This window comes from Marmota marmota, unplaced genomic scaffold (genome assembly GCF_001458135.2).
Source record: "Marmota marmota marmota unplaced genomic scaffold, marMar, whole genome shotgun sequence".
Taxonomy (NCBI): Eukaryota; Metazoa; Chordata; class Mammalia; order Rodentia; family Sciuridae; genus Marmota; species Marmota marmota.
Window position 1 is genome coordinate 12,116,226 of NW_026000196.1, and position 21,673 is coordinate 12,137,898.

At 35.5% G+C, this 21,673-nt stretch overlaps 1 protein-coding gene across 9 annotated transcripts in view; it reads left to right on the forward strand.

The window, feature by feature from the left end:
* Positions 1-21,673, forward strand: part of Mctp2 (multiple C2 and transmembrane domain containing 2) — a 219,554-nt gene that overhangs the window by 91,189 nt on the left and 106,692 nt on the right. For 6 of the 9 annotated variants that reach the window (XM_015493108.2, XM_048790319.1, XM_048790320.1 and 3 more), the window contains 5 exons: positions 630-706; positions 1,220-1,331; positions 5,500-5,535; positions 13,111-13,275; positions 15,445-15,575. In XM_015493108.2, the coding sequence (XP_015348594.1) occupies positions 630-706; positions 1,220-1,331; positions 5,500-5,535; positions 13,111-13,275; positions 15,445-15,575 (521 nt within the window). Of the gene's footprint in view, positions 1-629; positions 707-1,219; positions 1,332-5,499; positions 5,536-9,908; positions 10,032-12,440; positions 13,000-13,110; positions 13,276-15,444; positions 15,576-21,673 lie in introns of those variants that run through there. The other 3 variants (XM_048790325.1, XM_048790324.1, XM_048790323.1) reach the window with 3 other exon arrangements.

Sequence of the window (21,673 nt, forward strand, 5' to 3'; positions counted from 1 at the left end):
GAGACTTTATGTTTCTCTCAAATCAATGAGAGAGGCTCTATAGCAAATCAGAGTGAAAATAATATCTCCATTGATTGTATTCAAATTTACTGAATGTGGAAGAATTATTACTGGTAGTGCAATGGTGACAGGTACTAAAGCCTTTCTCATTAGGACTAACTTTATACTTAATAGAGTTTCAAGCTACTGGGTGCAAGCATCAATTGCTCTAACATCTGGGTTAACACTGCATGAGTTGAGTGCAGAATGGGATAGCTATAGAATATTTAGCAAATTTCTTATTTAATTGGCAGATCTACTCACCATGGAAAATACTAAATTTTAATGAGAGGCCATTTAAACTAAAGAGAGCGGTACATTGTGCGTAGCATTTTAATTCATATAAATATGCCTTGAAAGTCTTTTCTACTGTTGTCTGGTCCATGTGTAGGCAAAATGGGCAACACTGGATAATTTTGTTCTCTGAATAGGCTTGACTAAATTTTTCTTTACCTGTACTGGGTGGATTATTTTAAGATCTGAAAGGTGGATTTCAAAATTTCTAGCCTTTTGCATTTGTTAATCATTTAATAAACTTGATTGGTTTATTACCATTTTCATGTGCATTAACTGGCCTCTGCCTTTTGTAGGTGTATGATCGAGATTTAACCACATCTGATTTCATGGGTTCTGCATTTATCATTCTCAGTGATCTTGAACTTAACAGGTATTGTAGTTTTATATCTTAATTGTCATGAATGCAATTTTAGAAGGAACTCAAGATGATGTTAAATGGCACTTGTTTAGATCAAATAACAAAATGATATGAATGACAGAAAGAGTGCTTTAAAGTGTTATAACTCTCAACATATTTTCTGAGACTTGCTTTCTAGATGTCAAATGTTAATCAGGCACTAAGTCATTTATTATGTATTCTAAAATGTATATGGGGTTTTGCTCATTCATTCGTTAATATTCAGGGTCATTAACCTAATTTAAAACAAACATGTATATTTTATTTGGGTGTTAGGAGAGGGAGATAAGTTAACCAACTGTTGAGTTAGACAATTCCAAATAATTTTTCTGGTTGGTTTACGTTCACTAAATTTAGGGCCTTTTTAGCATTGTGTCTAATAGTTTTCCAGGAGAAGGAAACTTTTACTTTAAACTCCTGATGAACTACAACAGTAAGTGCTACTGTTAATAAGTGCTACATTTATTTTTCTTTTTTGGCTTATAGAACAACTGAGCATATTTTAAAATTGGAAGATCCAAACAGTTTAGAAGATGACATGGGAGTGATTGTGTTGAATTTGAACCTAGTAGTAAAACAGGGTGATTTCAAGAGACACGTAAGTGTGACCCTTTTGTGCTTTTTAAACTTGTCATTGTGATTGTCCTTTGGTTGCTGGGCTGCAGATAACTGACATTTTTACCATGATTTTGGAGTGGAAATTCTTTCATAGAGTTAAAGTGCCTATCTGTGGTTATATACATCTTCTCTTTTGTAATCCTGAAAAGAAAATCTACTTAGAAATTAATTTCTATTTTAGTTATGGATATGGTTAGCATTAGTGTTATTAAAACCTACATGATACATATGGTATGTTCATAACTATCATACAAAATATGCTTTCAATTATTTAGTAGTAATGTTTTAGGTCCCAGATAACTGAGATATTTTTCTGTCATGAAAAGCAGTTCTCAGGATTTAATTATTGATTGCATGTTATTAAGGTGATTGAGTATACATTTGCATCTTTCCTCTTTTTTTTTTTAAACTTTAGCTACTAAGTGCTCTATTGGTACTGCTTTGAGAAAGATACAAATTTTAATACTCTCTGGTCTATTATATTGAAATTTCTAATTAATGTTCTGCCCACTGAAGATGCCTATAACATCAACAAAACATTAGACTTCACAAGATAGAATCAATTGAGACTCTTCTTATGAGCACATTTGTTTATAAGAATCATAATGTCATTTTATTTTTAGGGATTATGCATGATAATTCCAGGAATTAAAATAAGACAAAATGAGTTTTGACTAATTTATTTGAAAGATATTATTAAAGCCAGCTAAATACCTATTTGAAAAAGAATAAGATGTATAACAATTTCACATGTGCAGAATCCACTGTAAAAATCTGAAGCTTATTAATAATAATGCCTTTAAAAATGTTTCTTGAATTGAGGCAGTGGGTTGCTTAAGGAGAGAACTTTTTGTTTTGGCATAACTAGTAATTTTTAAGTAACTTATTTAATTAAAAATATCATGAATGATTTTCTAGGAAACTCATAAAGACAGCTTTAGAACACTAAACTTTTAATTGCCAGAGGGTCAACTGAACTCCTGATCTTTAAATTTAAATTCCTTATTTGAGAGAATTTACTTGACAGCAACAGAAGAAAACTCTATTAATTGCTTTTTAAAAATGTGGCACTATTCACATTTAGGATATCAATAAAGTTGATATTTTGATGTTAAAATGTGTTATTAATGCTAAAAATAAACTTTTTCCTTACTCACGTAGTGATGGAGTGTTGTTCTCTAACTTCCTCTCAGTCTTCTTCTGTGTCAATGGTACTGCAGGTGATAGGTTGCTTGAGTTAGATACTAGGTTAGAATAAAATACCATGCAAATAAGTATAATTTGCCACATGGTTGTATATTTGTTAACATATATCTGTTAAAAAAATTTTAACATACTTCAGTGGTATTTTGAAAATTAGATGATTTCCCAATAAAAATAGTTATGTATTGAAATGACTATTTTTGTGAATTTTTCTGTAGTATATTTGATTACATTTAACAGTCATATTGGCTCTTAAAATACACTTATAAATATTGCTAAAATTTAGAATTTTAGTGACATGACGGTTTCAGTTTATTTCAAATTGCAGGCCAATTAATATTAGATGCAGTATAGATTTGTTTTGCTGAAACATCTCAAAGAATATCACTATAGTTGGCTCTCCTTTTACTTGATCTTCCCCATCCCTTGTGTTGAAGAATTTTTCAGACTTTCTGCTCACTTGTTTCCATTCTTGTTCTTTTTGCCCAGCAGGGGATGATGTACAATATATTTATTTTGAATATTCTTATAGATATATTATAACAGAGAAAACCTCACCTGTTTGCATTTATTTTGACTGTTTTTTTTTGTATACTTGATCAAAATATTATCAAGGAACAGTTAATTGAGGCATAATTTATTGGAGGCCATATGTGGTTATTCAACTTACAGTGCATGTCATGGGCCCTTTGGGTATAATAGACAAAAGAAAATGTTTGTTGTTTTTATTGAGTTTAAGTTCATATTTAAAGGAAATTTTATATAACGTTTTTAAGTGGGCATGACTACCACTTGGGACTGAAGGACACTAGATTATTTGATCAAAGTAATTTATAAATTTCCTTTTTTTTTTCTTTCTTGTGGTGCTGGTGATGGAATCCAGAGCCTCATGCATGCTTGGAAAGCTCTTTACCACAGAGCTACAACCTGCAGTCCTTAAATATTATTTTAAATTAAACTTTGTTGGAGAAATTTCAGTTTAAATTCCTAGTCTCGTACCTGTTTTTTCTTTTCAATACCATGAGTTGCTTTTGCTTGCTTTAAAACCACACTGGCAAAAACCTTCATCTATGCAATATTTTTAAATTTACCTTTGTGTCCAGGGATTTATATTTATGTGAGCATGGTACAGTCAGAAGGTAAGATTCTGGCTGGAAGAGACTGGAAGACAGAAAAACATGTTTTTTCCTTTCCTTTGAAAAAATAGGACTATCATTAAAATAATGGACTCTGTCATCTGACTGCCCACATTTAAACGCCAGTATCACAATGCTCTGGTAAAATTCTCAGAATTATTTAACCTTTCTAAGCTACAGTTTCCTTATGTATGAAATAAGGATAAGAAGAGTATCTTTCATATGGTCATGAAGATTGAGGTTACCAAATAGGGTGCTTGGCATGCTGTAGAGACATTCAATATGTAGTATTTCGTAACACAGCAGTAAGTCAGCAAATAGTACCAGTCACTTCCCTTTTTATCCTGATCTGTTTTGTCTTTTATAATCATTATAAAAATCAAATGAAATATTATCCATCAAAGGGCCCCTAAAGAGCCCTGTGTACCTATAAGGTGGTAATTAATTTTGGTGCTTGAATTGGGTGAAAATATTCATTGTCATGTTGAGAAAATACCAGGAAACCTGATTTTAATACCCTGATTGTATTATCATAACCCATGTCATGTGCTAAATGTTGAATCCTGTTTCACCAAGGAAAGCCTTATTCACAAAGAATATTTTCAAGTCAGTTCTGTACCATTGTGTTCTAGTTGCTGGTCAATGGAGGGTAAATGGGTTTCCCTTAAAGAATATTTTTTTTGAATTCTCATTTATTGGGAAGACATTATTGTCCAAGTGGATAGGTCATTTACCTAAAAGTATTTTTTTTTCTTAAGCATATCAGTAAATGGGGTCTGCTCGATTAGATACATAATTGAGTTGTAATCTCCCAAATTCATCCAAGTTTTAACATCCAGTTAGCTGGTTAACCAGCCAGAGTAGAGCTTTGAAGTACTGGATGGTCACAGGAGTGATGAGAGGATTTTTCTGAGAGACAATTTTAATTGTAGATGAAATTTAGCAGCTTTCGAATGACAAGTGAGAGATCAGAAGATAACAGGGGTGAAGTTTTTTGCTATTCAGAAAATTTTTCTACCCTCCTACACAGTTATATTAACTCATTTTTATTAATTGGACAATAATGATTTAGGATTTTTTTCTGTCATATTGAATGTTGTGTCATATTGAATGAGCTATGAAAGTGAACAAAATTGTGTTTTCTGTTATCAAACCTTGGACCCCTAATCATGAACTAACACTGGTGGTAAATTTTGTAAATTTCAAACAGGAGAAATATTTTTTGCTTTTTTTATAAGAGATAAAGTTATACTGTCTTAAGATAACTTTTTTTAATTTTTTTTTAATTTTTATTATTGGTTGTTCAAAACATTACATAGTTCTTGACATATCATATTTCATACATTTGATTCAAGTGGGTTATGAACTCCCATTTTTACCCCGTGTCTTAAGATAACTTAAAGAACAAATGTGGATAGGGTTTTGGGGTAGAGCACTTGTATAGAACAGGTGAAGCCCTGGGTTCGATCCTCAGCACCACATAAAAAAGACAAATAAATAACAACAAATAAATAAAGGTCAAGTTCTTAAAAAAAATAAGGAACAAATGTACATCTAGAGATTGAAAAGTATTCATCTGTCATTGCCTTTGCATACAAAATGCTTTGAGAAAATTATGTAACACAACAACATAAACGTGATTTTTCTTTGTTACTGTTTGCTCAAATGCACTTTCATGGTACCTTCGAAATTTGGTTATCACTCATCTGCACGTAATCTGCACCATATAATATAATATGGTTACATTGTTATCCATTCTGTTTCTCTTTCATTTTGCCATGTTCAATGTTCAATGGACATGATCCATAGCGATGGTCAAATAGGAAGCGCCTGAGTGCCAGCAAGGTAAGTACACTTGTTTTTTGTTTAGATTATTTGACTAAAACTTTATGCTTGTAACAGATACAGATGTATATTTAATTGATATTATCCATCCTTTACTTGTAACCACATTCTCTGCCTTTTACTGCCATAATGAATAAGAAAGGAACAATGTTCCTTTCACATTTTATTAAATAAAGGCATATCCAGATGTTTGAACTTACACTTTCTGGAGTGATGACATTTTATATGTATTGGCCATGTTAGAAGTTTACACTTCATTAAGCTTGGATTATTTATAATGTAGCATGGTTCATTTTAGTCCTTTAGGACGTTATTTACCATTAGCTTGACACCAGCTTTGATGTTATAGGGGCAATGTAAAAATTGATTGAAAGGACTGAATACATGTTATATTTTATAAGTCTCCATATTTTTTGGAAAAAGTCACTTTTTGGTAAGAATTTCTTTTAAAGATTTTTTTTCATATAATACTTTTATTTGTTTTTTTACATTACTAGTATCTTTATAGGCAAAATTTATAAATATTTAATTTATAAAAAGCATAAGTGTATCAAGGTAGAAATGCATTATTTAATAATTAATTGTTATCAAATTAGCAAAATTTAACTTAGATGACTAAGTGTAAAAGTTATTTTAGAAATAAGCAAAACCCAAAAAGTATTTATAGCTTAATTTAGCACCTGTATTACTTTTTAAAAGATTAATAATCAATAAAAATAATTCCTATTAAATGATGCAATATTTGAAGATGTTTGTTCGGTTCAGTTTCTAAATGGTGGTGGGGTGGATTGCAGGTGGCAGGAAGAAGCTGCACAAGCTCTCTGTATGCATGTATATACCCACATATCTGAATACACATGTGACATCTCTAAATTATAACCTAATGTACCTCAGTTGCCTACTTCTCTGTAAAGTAAGGAATTTGAAACTGGTGGCACCTGCAGGTCAGAGATTCTGTGGTGTGTGTGTGTGTGTGTGTGTGAGAGAGAGGGAGAGCAATTATAATCCATCGTGTTTTTTAAAAATCCAAAGGAACCAAAGTTCTGACACACATTTACTAAAATGCTTTGCATTTTGAACATTTTAGAATAAGTATGATAAAGTGATTTGTTATCCTACCAGTTCGCCTGGTTCCTTACACTCTTGTTCTTTTTAAAAATAAACTAAAGAGATGATAAATAATAGTGCAACATGGTCTTTAAAATTCCTCCAACTTTTGCTTTATTCCTTTATAGTCACTAGAGGGTAGAAGAACATCATTTCTCACCACAGAAGGGAGCCCAGCTCTCGCTCTCTGTATTAAGAGTTTCTGTAACCACCCAAAGCAGTAAAGTTTCCCAGAATGCTTTGTTGAAACCTGACAAAGCAGTATTTTCTCGTTTATTGATTCTGCTGCCGCACTAAAACACTGGTACTGTACATCAATAACCATCTTTAGTTAGGGAGCTTCGGTCTGTGGAAGAGCACTGGCAGTTTGTTGAAGAACATAAAGGCTAGAAAGAAAAATTGTGAGCTTGGGGAATATTGGAGTCTAGGGAGGATAGGAGAGGTTATGGAAGAATGGCCAAAGGAATGAAGAGGGATAGAAAACATGTTGACGGCTTGGATAAAGATATCAAAAATATGAAGGGAACAGAGGATCCAGAGAGCAGTATTTATATATATACTGCAGAGTTGTGTCTCAAAACTGAGTTGTTGTCTTTTTTTTCCTCCCAGTCGTGGTAGTTTCCAGAATTTTGACTTCAGTATACTGGGCTCAGGAATGTAATAAATGCCCAAACCTCGTATTTATACTTAGTTAAGATCATAGATGGATAAAGTTCATTGAAAGCTCCTTGTGATCTTATTTGTGACATGTACGTTATAGATTGGTGAAGGCTTTTTATAGTTATGTTGATTGTTTTGCTTTTGAGAGTATGCAGTTTTAAAGAAAAAAAGTGAGATATCTTTTTGGCTTATCAAAACAAGTCAATGAAAACTGTAGGCACTCTGATTAATATTGTAAAAGTGGTTAAAATATCCTGGTTGGCTTTTTTAGTGTTTTTTTAACTAGAAGTTTCTTTCTTAGGATTTTCATATTAAGTAATATTTGGCATGAAGGTTACTTCATTAGGAATATCAAATTTTACTAGTTCTGATATAGTGGATTAGTGTAAAATATCATTGCCTTTTTTTTAACCTCAGTGTAACTCTTATAGCAATTTTGTTTAGATTATTGCTTCTTTTCCCATAACTTTATAATTTTGTATCATCCCAAATATTGCTGAATGGGAGAATCTTGATGGACCCCCTTCTTTACTGTTTCCTTACTTTCCTGCCCCACTTTTGATGTAGGAAATATATAGAGATTGCCTTCAAAAATAGATACAGGTTTCACCTAAAAGTCTTTATAATTAGCATTTGATTGGGAATGGGGAATTTGATTTAGAGAATTAAGTGGGATGCTGGAATAGTAGGAGTCAAATTGTAGGTGTAGGAAAGGGTAGCCCTTGTGGGTCATCAGCTGTGGCTGCAAGCCCTTAGATCTTGTGGGTGGGGCTAGGATAGGGTGCAATGAGGAGGTACCCATTGTGCAAAACATAAGAAGATACTCCGGCAGATATCAGCTCTGCACTTTCAGTAGCTTGAGTGTGAGTAACCAATCCTGGACTCTGAAATACTTTAAGTAAAGGTGCTTATGTAGTACTTTAAGTAAAAAAGAAGAATAGACAAATGGAACAGAGATGTAAACACAATTAGGACAACACAAAAATCAAATACTAGATGATTAACATCATTGCCTATAGGCACAACATTCAGTTTCCTAGATGTCAGAACAAAAAGATAACCTTTTTGGGTCACATGACCTTCATTTTTTTCTTCTAGTTTTTAATGGTAGGAAATGGCATTAAAAATATTTCCCCAGTCCTAAATCCTGAGTGTCATTGGATATTTATAATCCTTATCTATTTATTTAATCTTTTCTTAGTTAATTCTTTTTTTTTATATTTTTAAGTGGAAAACTTGAGTGATGACAGTCCCTTATAATTTCAAAATATTAAATTTAAAACAGAACTTTTATAGCTAATGTCTTTGTACACACAGATTATTTATGTCCTTGGAACTGTGATAGAGTTTTCACCTACAAATATAAATCTCATCTTCCGTGTTCATGCACATGTGGGAAATTTAAAAGGCTTTCTTTTTATCCTTATGCAAAGATTTTTGTGTAGCTCTAGAATTTATGGCTACAGGATCCTCTTCAGATGATGTAAAAGAGCTGCCAAAGAAGGTCTTGTCTGAGAGCCTGTTCCCTGGATGTATGGATCTTCTCATGTCTTGCTATAAAAGCTGTTGACAAGGAACAGTAGTTTTACATGTTGAAAATACTTGAAAGGAATATTTCAGTGAAAGCTTTTATAGACCCATGTTTCCCCTTCGCTTTTCAAAGCAATGGCCAGCAGAGCTGGAATCCGGCTTTACCATTCATTTTTCTCACAAGCTTAGTTCATTTTTTTGTGCATGTGTTTTCATTGAAAACGAAATAATAAGAGTCAATAGAGTATGTGTTAGCAATATGGGACACTGATATTGTTAATCTTTGATCACTGAGAGGATACTGGCCCAATATTTGGCACCTTGTAGATACACCCTAGTCACTGTCTTTTCTCATTGCATCCCATTTTTGAATTTTGTTATATGTAAGGAAGTATTCTGGATAATCACTCCACGGTGTTGGTCACTATCATCAGCTAAAGAGTTTGGCACAGTTGAATGTAACCTTGATATCAATGGCTGCAGAGTCCAACACCAGTTTCTAGTCCTTTCTTTCTAGATCTTTCTTTACTCCTAACCTCTCTGCCACTTGATACAGATAGGAGGAACTGAGTTGTCCTTACATCATCCCTGTTTTTTTTTTTTTTTTTTTTTTGTAGCCACACCAAGGAATTAGGCTACTGGACTCCATATCACCATCTCCCCATTATGCCTATTAGCATATAGCCCCAAATAATATCTGTTGCTAAGCTGTAGCCCGTTTTGTATGTCTTTAGAATACAGCATTTTCACTGTTTTTGATGAAGTATTCCTAGGTCACAAACTTTCGAGGACTTAGAAGTGAATTCTTTTACTACTTGAGGTGAATGAAAGCTGCATAGTATATTCTTCTAGCCCAATCTCCTTCTTCCTATTCTGCCTTGACCATGGTTTGTCATAACCCAGAGGCAAATGACTATTTTCAAGGTTGTTTCATGTTCATGAGAGTCAGTATGCTTATAAGCTGAACACCATGCCTTATTTCTATTATTCATAGCTGACCCGTGTGCTTTACGTGGAAATCACTTTTTCTCTCTTAGAAGAGTGGGTGTCGATATGATGGCATGGGGGCCGAGGAAGAGTGCACATGAATGGAAGGAACATAGAAATAGCAAAAGGTTCCCATCTCTTGGGAGGAAGGAGAAAAATAACAAAACCCTGATGGACTATATTTCATCTGTTATGTCTGCTGAGGAATTAAGGTCAGGACCCAGAAACTTTGCTCTATCTCCTGGTGCTTGTTTCAGTTCAGTTCAGGTAGAGTGGGCTTCCCCTGTGATGGGTCATCTCCTCTCTTTTCACATCCCCAGCTGCATTAAGATGACAAATTTCACTTATAGGTGAGGGCACAGATATGGAAACCTGAGCAATTCAGCTAACTGAGTGAGTGCAGATGAATCGATTTATTGTGGGGAGAAAGAGCGGAACACAGAAGATTTTGCCAGCTGGCTCTGTTACAGCACATCGAGAATGGCCCACCCCGCCCCCAACCACAGACTCTGCTGTTATACCTTCTGCCTCAGCACACCTCTCAAGGGTGCAAGAGAAATGTTAAAGTAATTAAAAAAAAATAAAAGTTCTTTAAATTACACACAGAATATGTGGCTCACAAACAAAACATTTGGACATAGCCTTATAGTGGCATTTGCAGAAATATTTAGGGTGAAATAAGTAGACTAAAGGTCTTGTGTCCTTTTCTATCTGTGAATTCTACAAAAATTTCTCTTCTATACAGCCTTTAAGATGGAGGAAAAAAAAAAAAAACTTGGACAGCAGAGAACAAGTCCATCAGATCAAACACGACTGCGTTAAATACTAAAATGTTCAAAGTCCGACTGAGATAGATAAAGGCTTTGATGGAAAGTGGATATTTCCCAGGGACATTACAAGCAATAATCCAGATGTTATGGTGTAATGCATCGAGTGTCCATGGATAGATCAGGAGCTCCAGCCAAGCCGCGCCTGTATAGGCCTCAGCCTTGCCCTCCCATGCTGTTCCGCCATATGGAACCTATCTCTAGGCCCCCTTAATAACCAGCTTTGGATTCCATTTTCACAGAGCTCATAGAGCTAAGTGGAGCTGTTTTATGGACAAGTTAGATAGAAGCCTTTCCAAGATAAACATCCAATTTGAAATTAGGACATACCAAGCTACAGAATTATTTTAGGGCATATTTCATGGAAGTGCTGCCATTTTTCTTAGGCAATTGCCAGACTGTAGGATGCCCTTTGATCCTGAGTGGACATGACTCCCTATTTTATAAAAAGGATTTTGAAATAGTTGCAGTGCTTAGGGAGGAATATATCTGTCGGAACTTTGAAGCATGGCCGTGGGACGGGTCATGCCTTAGCTTGTTGGTTGGCAAGTCAAACTTTTAGAAAGGGGGAGTTAAAAAAAAAAAAAGGAAAAGAAGGAATTGCAGCAGGAAATATGAATCAAAATCTTTTTGTTTTAAAGGTAAAAGCTTTTGACCCATATACTATACAAGCTATAAAATCTAGTAAGTATATTTTGTAGGTGTATACACATCTGTGAATGTAAGCACATCTATGCCTGTCTCCATATTATGGTGTGTTGTTATTAACAAATATAATGTTATTTAATTTTAACTCTTTCACAAAACTTTAGTATATTTCTATCTGTTCATGATTGCTAATGGGAGTTAAGAAAGATGTAAGAGGAGGACTTTTATTTTTTTAATTCTTTACCCATTTGCCCACCCTGTTTTGAATCAGCACCTCTAGTGTTTGTGTGTGTGTGTGTGTGTGTGTGTGTGTGTGTTTCTGGAGAAAAGCAGTGTGTATCCACTGCTGCTTTGGAAGTAGATCTTCCCTGAATGATCAACAAAAGCCCTGGTATGGTGGTGTTGCATAGTTTATTGAGATGGGGGGATGACATGGGCTGGCTGAGGTAAGCTAGTATATAATTAACATTGTCCTGACATACCATTTGTTGTGATAAATTGTTACTAACTGGTGTCCAAGAAAATTGGTGTCTAAATGATCTTGAAAATATAGTGAGCGGACGACAGGAGTGAATATATAGTGTTAGAAATTCATTGCTTGACTATGATGCTGAGCACCATTTACATTCCTTAGCCCATTTATTTCTCCTTCAAATAAAAAGTCTATGCTTGTGCCATTTCTCTCATCGAGCTGAGAACAAAAATGAACGCTGCCAACTCGGTGCAGCACGTGGATCATGTGGGAATCCTAATTCAGACAGATCATAGAAAGACATTGTCTAGACCTTCAGAGAAACACGAATATGGGCAGGTATTTAATGATATTGAGGAAACTTTTTATGATTAATTTTGTTGAGGGTGATCATGGTATGATGATTATGTAAAAACAAATGCTGAATTTAGCTTTAATATATTTTAGCCAGAAAAAATAATGAAGTGAGAAATGAACTAATGTAGGCAAAATGTTGAATCCTGTGAGTAAATACATGGATATTTATTATACTGCTTATTGTGTTTACCTTTGGGTATGCTTAAAATTTTTACATAATAGAAATAAATTAAAAATACTTAGAATGCAATAATCTTTATCGTTTAATAATAAGTAATGTTTGCCTTTTTCTATATTCTGTTCAAAGTATTTATGGGTAAGCATAAATAATATAATTTAGTAAAAGAAAAAAAATAGGTTAATAGTTAAGTACCCCCTTCTAGGTCCAGCTGCTATATGATACTTAGTGTATCCTCCTTTCCACCCCACCCTACCCACTCAATCTGCAAAGCTCATTTGGTCAGCTAGGCCACTACAAGCTGAGTTTGGAACTGTTACTCTCACAGGGGCATAGAGATTTCCAAAATTGGTCCAAAGAATAAGGGAACATGGAGACATATTCAAATGTGAAGGATAAATCCATAGTCATTTTGAATGTCTAGGGATACCATGTCTCCCAGGCATGCAAAGCCTCTTTCTGATATCTCTGTTCCCCCAAATGCCTTTCTTCCCTTCTTACTATTAAAACAGTCCAAGGCCCAGTTCAAGGGTTCTTAGCAAAGAACAAACTGGGTGGGAGTGTATACCAGTGCCAAATCAGAGTGTTGCTTATGCTCATCCTTTGCTATACTGTTATAAGTCCAAAGCTGCAGAAGCAAGTCACATAACTATGACTGCAGGGCTGAGAAACCAAGGAAGAATAGCACTTCTCCTCAGGCAAGGAGTGATTACATAATCCAACACTGAAAGCTGGAATTCCTAAGATGGCCAGAATTACTCCCAATGATTATCAGTACATTTATATGTCATCTTTATTTTTTGCTCTAGTCCTCTTTGATACGCAGTCTGCGGCTCTCAGAGTCCTTGAGAAAGAACCAACTCTGGAATGGAATTATAAGTATAACTTTGTTGGAAGGGAAGAACGTCTCAGGAGGAAACATGACCGAAATGTTTGTCCAGTTAAAACTGGGAGATCAGAGGTATAAAAGCAAGGTAAGTTTTATCAATGCCACAACAAAGCTGATGTCTTTCAGAATTTAAAAAAATTTAGCTAAAAACTACTTTTCTACTATAAATTTCACAAAAATAGAAGTAACTTATTTTTAGCTGTCTTAACTATAATAGAGAACATTACTGAAAACAAAATAATGGTGTAGATGCAGTCAATTAATATGAGTATTGCTTTGATTGCTTAGTGTAATTTGTTTTAATATAATAACTCAGAGCTAGAGAAAACTTTGAGTCATAGTTTTGAATGCACGGTTTATTTTCATTTTGAAAATAAAAAAGGTTTCATAGAATTCAGGGAAAAAATACCTGATGTCTCCAAAATCCTATATAAATAAAATCACATATTGCTTGATATCTGGATTAAAATATAAGAGATAACTGAAAAAAATTTTTTCAAAATTATATACCTCTTTGCTGTTTCTCACTTATTAGTGTGAATACCAAAAATAGTTATCTAAGTGCTGCTGGTTTTGATGTGATTTTTTTAAAAAAAATAGACTACAACAGTATTAAAAGTGAAAGTAATGGCATTTTTAGCTGTCTTTAAATCTTATTCTGTAAATCCAAATTCCATTTAATTTTTAATCTTAGTAATTTGGTGTGGATTTTATTTCAAACCATAGTCTCTAAACCATGGAAATTAATTAGTTTTACATAACTGTCAGACAGGAATATTTCATATGTTTTATAAATCAAAAGAGCTAAGATACTTGAAAGTTATGTCACTTGTCAAAAGCTACATAGAATAAAATTCAGTGGAAATTTTTGAAAATAGACCCAAGATATTTGCAGTTTTGGGCTTTCCAGCATCGAGGGCACAGAAGAAACAGAAAACTTGGAAAATGATTTCAGAAGGCAAGAGGTTGTCTTATGTTGTACAATTTCCAGTGCAAAATCCAATATTAGCCATTTTTAAAATTTCAGCACAAAGGAGTAGAGGAATAGGCACATGTTGAAGAATAAGTTATGAGGATTGTGAAAAATCTAGGGTGAGTTATAGTAGAAACACACAGATAATTATTTTAAGCTGGTAGTTTTAGGCTGTACTTCATTACCAGTGGATCTGAAGTAACCACATCTCTCCACTAAGGTTCCTTTAGCCAGTCAGGGTCAAGCTCAGGATTTGTGGGGAATTATTCATCACTAGGAACACAGCTCTTGGGACTAAGGTAAAGTGTAGAATTTGTCCCGTATCTGCCACATTCCCCCTTGGGGAACACTACATATAATTCGTGGTTCTAATAGATCCCTTTTTCTTCCTGGTTTCCAAATTCTGTGATCTGATGTAGTGTGATGTGAAAGCCAAGTTAAACGACTTCTTGTGACATTGACTACACCTGAGATCAGAGTTGCCCATGTTTTTCTCATGCATAGATAGTCATTGCTAGGATTTAGTAGTTGATGCTGTGTCCCTAGAGCTGATATACAGTGTCCAACATTTTTATTCACACCTTATTCATAAATTAGATCTCCATAGAAGAAAGAAAAATGAAAATCCTGCCAATGAACCAAACACATATATGGTTTGAAATTATTCTTAGAGAGTATAGACATAGTTGTGGGACTTTCAGTCTATTCTTATTAATTTTCAAGTATGGCTGCAGTGGAATTTCCACGTCTTATCCCCACTTTACTGTCTGGATCCAGTAACTGGATTTGAGAAACAGACATCAATGTACAAGTTATGGGTTTCTCATTTAATGCATCTTATCAATATTAATTAAGACCCCAAAACAGTTAATTTATGTAGTTCCTAAGCCAGCACTGAATGTATAAGCCAACTAATATGTTACTTGCATTTTATTTTCCAATTAGTATTATCTTCTCAAGAGAGAAAAATTGCCCACTGTCTATTGATGTACATTCACTATATACACATACCAATGGGTGTGAATATGTTATTTTTGGTTTCTTACGTCGTTCTTCTGAACTTGGATAAATTATTGAATCTAAGACCAGTTCAAGTAGCCATGTTTTGCCAATTTCAGAACCCTCGAAGTCACTTTTATTTAATAAAAGGAAGTTTAACTTAATAAGGGGCAAGGCCATAGTCACAACCTCCTGCCATTTAGAAATGAAATTTTATGTGTAGCTGCTATAGCAATATATGACGTTTTAAGAAAATAAATATTATAACTGCATGTTTTCTAGACACTGTGTAAGAGTGCAAATCCGCAGTGGCAGGAACAGTTTGACTTTCACTACTTCTCTGACAGGATGGGCATTTTGGACATTGAAGTGTGGGGAAGAGACAGCAAAAAGCACGAAGAGCGACTGGGCACGTGAGTCTGCTCTGCTTCTAACCTGTGGGAGCTTTGTGTGTGCATGGGTATGGTGCAGAGAGATTGGGCTGAGGGAAATGGCTTCTGTGCCACCCCAAGAATTTCCTGTTTTTAATTGATAAATTCAATATTTAAAAACCATAGATAAAAGAAAACAGAATGCAATGGTCCCTCAATATTCACGATGCATTGGTTCCAAGACCCTCTGTAGATACCTAAATCCTCAAGTCTTAGGTAGGTCCCTTGTATAAAATGGGTGCAGTATTTATGTACAACCCATGTACTTCCTCCTCTACATTTTAAATTATATCTATATTAACGTAACTACTGATACAATATAAATGGCAAGTAAAATCTTGTTATACTATATTATTCATTGAATAAAAATGCCCTCAAAATGTGAATGTGGAACCAAAGGGTCAACTATAGTTTGTGTCAGGAATTCTCTGAAAGATGAGGTTCCAACTCACCCTTTGGGGACTATGTTTGTAATAATTTCCAGCATAGAGGCTGGGGTTATAGCTCGGTGATAGAGCGCTTGCCTAACACATGTGAGGCACTGAGTTTGACCCTCAGCACTGCAGAAAAATAAATAAAAAAGTAAATAATAAATAATTGTTTTAAGAAACTTTCAAGTATATCCTGTTTGGGTTTTAGAGCGCTTGCCTAACACATGTGATGCACTGAGTTTAATCCTCAGCACTGCATAAAAATAAATAAATAAATAGATAGAAAGATAAATAAATAAATGTATAATAAATAAAAGAATTGCTTTAAAAAACTTTCCAGTATATCCTATTTGGGTTTTGCTATATATGACTTAGTCTCTTAAATTTCAATGTTCTTTGTAGCAGACTGTAATGAAATCCACCAAGGCCAATTCTCTTTTGTTTTTTGTTTCTTTACCTTGGACTCTCCCAACTTCATTGACACACTCCTCCACATACAACAAGTTTTACAGCTTCCTCTTAGGGTGTAATAAAGAGTATACTGGAAGCACAAAAGAGATGCTGCTAGAAGTACAGGTCACCTTGGATCTGCAGAACTATCCCTGCAAGCTCCTTTTGTAGATGAGAAAGTGAAGTACAAAAATTCACAAATGAGGGGCTAGTGCTGTAGCTCAGTGGGAAAGTGCTTGCCTCGCATGTGTGAGGCACTGGGTTCAATCCTCAGCACCACATAAAAATAAATAAAGATACTGTGTGTTCATCTACAACTAAATAAATATTTTTTAAAAATCACACATGACTTGGACCTGGACTCGAGAACTATGAGTTCCAGAGTCAGGATTTTGTATTTTCAAAGGCCTAGTTCTTTCAATCAAGTCATCATCACCTTTTGTTTATCCCACAAAAATAATTTTTTTATTGGTTGTTCAAAACATTAAAAAGCTCTTGACATATCGTATTTCATACATTAGATTCAAGTGGGTTATGAACTCCCATTTTTACCCTGTATACAGATTGCAGAATCACATCGGTTACACATCCACGTTTTTACATAATGCCATACTAGTGACTGTTGTATTCTGCTACCTTTCCTACCCTTTTTATGCATATCTTAAGAACACAAACATTTAAAAGTATCTCAATTGCTATGGATCACCTGTTTCAAACCTTGAACTTGGGGTCAAGGATATGCCTTGGCAATGGGAGGTCCTCCTTCCACTTCTCTTCCCCTGTGGCCAGAGCATCTCAAATTGGCCTATGTTTACCTTGCCATTCCAGTTGAGGAAAGAGTTTTATTATCGAAAACTGAAGATTGAAAGTGACTCATCTAATATAATTCTTTAATTTTAAGGAAATACAGAGGCCTGGAGATGCAAAAAAAATTTTTTTTTAAGGTAGCAAGGACTTTAGAGGCAGAAATGCCATGTCACCCAGCTAAAAATATGTCCAACATTACTTTGTAAAGGTCTTAGACTTGTACCCACTGCCCAGGGTTTTAGCTCTTCTTGCTGTCATTGCCTCACCCTCCCTCAGGAGTTTATTCTGAGATAGATGGGTGGGGAGTTGAATATCCACTGAAAATTCTTCCAGTGTTCTCAACAGAAGGTCCCTGCTGTAAGGAACTCTCTGACATGTTGCAGGATATTTTTAGCTAAACCTGGCTCTCATTCACCTGATGCCAATAACCTTCCCCAATTATTGGGTGGAATGCACATTCATCTGCACATACACAAGCATATGGAATACCTGCCATGCAATACACAAGTCTGTATGCTTCAGGCGACCGGCACTGCCAGGACCTCTGTCAGTTGAAATTTCTGCTCTTTGCTGGCTATGTGCCATACCCTTGTTCCATTGTTTAATGCAATGTCCTCATGTGCAATCTGGCTTATCTGGTGGGCAATAGTCGCCGCTTTGTTTACAATGTCCCAAGCCAGGTTTGTGTATTTATATAGCAAACCAGGCCATGCCAAACTTGCCACCTCAAGCAGGAGACCTCCTGTGGGCCAGCGTCTCATGGATGCTGCCTATCAGGTTATTGGTCTGACCTTATCTCTCCCTCTTGTGCTCACACAGGTACCCGAACTGACTCAGACCCAGTAATGTCAGTACTTCTGGCATTGTCACTGCTGTGACATATTATGGTCCTAACAATGCAAATTGTAGGAGAATCAGAATCTTTAGTGCTAGCCATGGATCAAGAGTAAGTTACACAAAAGCTGAGAATCCTGTGTCCTGCAATGCAAGTGGGCATTTGGCCCTCTGGTGATGAATGGCCAGAGTGTTATTTTAGTAGATACAAGGAATAATGCCCTTGCATTTCACACATCCTTCTGCCTTTAGTTTCCATCACTGGAGAGGAAATGCTTTTCCAAATGAGTGTTGGATTGCCTCACAGGGACAAAAATATAATTTTAAGATGTTCCTTTCACTTCAGGTTTTGTCATTTGGACATTCATTTATTATTTTAGCCATTTCCTGTTTGCAACTGGGAAATATACCAGTCTTCTGATCTTTGTGTCCTTCTGTCCTTCCTCTTCATGGATGCTTAAAGGTTTTTTTTTCCCCCTTTTTCCTTTTCTGTAGTACAAAAGATAACAAAAGTATCTCTTGGGAGCAGGCTCCACAGTATTGCTGTACCAGTGGGGAGAAACCTATACTAAAATAGAATATGGCCCCTCAAATTTAAAGGAGATACTGTGCTGAGCCTATCATTGATGTGTCGTGGCTCCTTCTCATTAGTTACTTTTTAAATATCTTGGTACCCCCCCCACATTTTCTTTTATGTTATATATTCCGAGGCTCAACTATTTTATGTTCCAACTGTTGTGAAAATACCTTGTGACATCAGAAGGCTTTCTGACAGTATGAATGATCCTTAAGTGTCCCCTAATGACCTTCTCACATTTTCTTTTTTGGATAACATCTTCGTGTTAATAACTGTTAAAGCTTCCCATCACAGGCAGTTTGCCATGAGGGAAAGAACATTTTATCAGGAGACAGCCATATGACCTTGGGCAATGAATTTGCTTGTGCAGACTGGCTCTTTAGCTGTAAAATGGGGCCACTGTCCATCTTGTAGGATCATCATGTCCAACAGTAACAATGTCTATTTAACATCATCTATGGTGGGTATGATTATTAATTTTTAGATTTTTCTGTCTGGCAACTCGAGATCCCCACAACATTCGTGACTGAACTTATGCAATTAAGTGAATGAAATGTGACTATCAAAATTCAGCATTTATTCAAAATAGCGCAGACAATTTTTTGTTATTGTTTGTTTTTGGGGGTGGGGTAGAAGTGAGCAGTGAACATCTTCAAGGACGTGGTGGAAGGGACGCATACTGAACGAAGAATGGATCTGTATAGATTAGCTTGAACAATGCTGGGGTTTTGTAGCTGTGGATAGAAAGGCTGGGATGATGGTTGGTTACGTGAAGAGAACTTCCATTACCACTGATAGGTTACTATTTTCGTGATGACTAAAATATGGCCCTGCCAGCAACCAGTGACCTCTAAGCTCTCCTGAGTTATGTGGGGCTTTCTGACTTCTCTTTGTGCCATCTTCCTCCCACCTGTGGGCGCTGTCTGAGCCACAGGGAAACTGCTATGGGCTTGGGGTAAGTGAGATGAAAGTGGTTAAGTAAACTGTGTTGCCTCTAGAGTTCACTGTTTGTTCATGGTCAAAGCCAAAAAAAAAGAGAGATAGTAGTAGCTCTTAGACAGCGATAGGGAACATTTAGGGAGAGTAAAAACATAAAGCTAGGTTTAACCTGTTCCAGCTATTTAACAAAATACAAAAATATGAACATAGATTAATATTGATTATTTCATTTTGTGTTGTTTTAAAGAAATCACAATCATTTGTCTCAATGATTCGTTTCCATTCCAAACTGATTGCAGACATTAACTTGTTATAGAATATTCTAGATTTAATTCAGTTTGGGAAGGTTAAGAATGAGAATCCGTAAGTCTCTCTTGACTGGCCTGCCTCACAGTCCCTCCTCGTTCCCAAATGGTGTCTTATAAAGTGGCTCTGACATTCTACCAGTTTATTAGGGACTTTGAAGCAGTGAAAAATCTGAGCTGGAGTATTTCTCTGGACAAATTGCACCCCATGTCGTTGATTTGCTTTGGCAGCAGGGCTTCGCACATTCACTGTTTTCTTCCTGTTCTCTTGCTTCCTTAGCCTCTGAGATTTACAGCTTTTAAAACTATAGCACTCTTTTTTTTTTTTTTTTTTGGCCCCTTGCATTTAAGTTAAAAGCTGACCAGTCTATAATATAAAACAGAATTATGGTAATGAATATGAGGTTAAAAGCTATCATGGCAAGTAAAATTTGAGCAGGTTTGGCTGACTGATATGGTAAAATTATGTGTTGAATTAAAACATCAAAATGCTGTAGGATTAATGGAGAAAGACAAGTATGGGAGGTCAAAAGCAAATGCTAAGTCAGCACATTAACTGCCTGTGGGTGAGAGAGGAAAGCTCTAATATATGCCTGTTCCAGGAAGAAAAAAATACAAGTAATTTAGTTCCTGTTTCCTTCAGGTGAGTAGAAGTGGAATTTTTAATCTGAAAGGCACCTAGGAAATACATTTATTTCAACTTTTTGTTTTTTCTAACATGGAAAGAAAAAAAGGACTGCAGAAGATTTAGTTAACAGAAAGTACTTATTTTCTGACTTGAATTTCTTGACTTCATGAGTTTCCTGACACCAGTGACATTCATTGGTTTGTGCCTTCATCTTATTCAAATATATAGACTGTGCTGTATGTTGTTAGGGCTGCAAAGTGCTGAAGATTCATTGATTCAAGGCTGCTGTCCTTGGGCACCGAATTTTTGATACTATAAGTCAGCCAGCAGTGATGGTACCATGGAGTGAGGGCTGAGCATCTCAGTACCATGGAAACCAACTTGGCATGGGGGGAGGATATAAGGGGGAGGCTTCCTAGAAGAACAGCATCTAAACAGAGACCTCTAAAATGGCTGGGAGAGACCTTGGCAAGGAGATTGAAAGAATTTTCTAGGAAGAGCACACAGTATGGACAGATGTCTACAGAGAAGATAGGGAACAATCCCCCTGAGAAACTTAATGGGTGGAATGGGTTGGAAATGTCACCTAGTGGAGCTGGAGAGGAAGGCAGTTGACAAAGTTGTGGGATTCCATGTCCCATGAATGAATCTTGGGAGCTCCTCTCCAGGTACACACACACATCAGTGATTATGCTGTTTTCATTTTCATAATAAAAGTAATCACAGAGGAGCTCCTATCAATTGTATTTTCTAAGATATGACATTGGAATGAGAATTTTCTGGTCCCTTGAGCATCAGTGTATTATACCTTGGGAATTATTATCCAAGCATGGCACTCACCTTGAATGTGATGTCACACAGACAGCCATGGGACAGGCCTACTTGGTTAATGCTCATTGATCATGTTCCTTACAGAGATGCTCTGAGTTTGTTTTCCACATTGTTTGTCAGATAGAACAGCAGTTTTAATGCTGTCAGTTTTTATTGACAAATAGATCATTGCATAATTTGGCCATGGTCTCCTGGGCTGTGTTGAGTTAAAATTGTTTATAAAAAATTATCCTTAGACTAATATCTATTATCTTAGTTTATTTGTTTCTGTTTTCTGC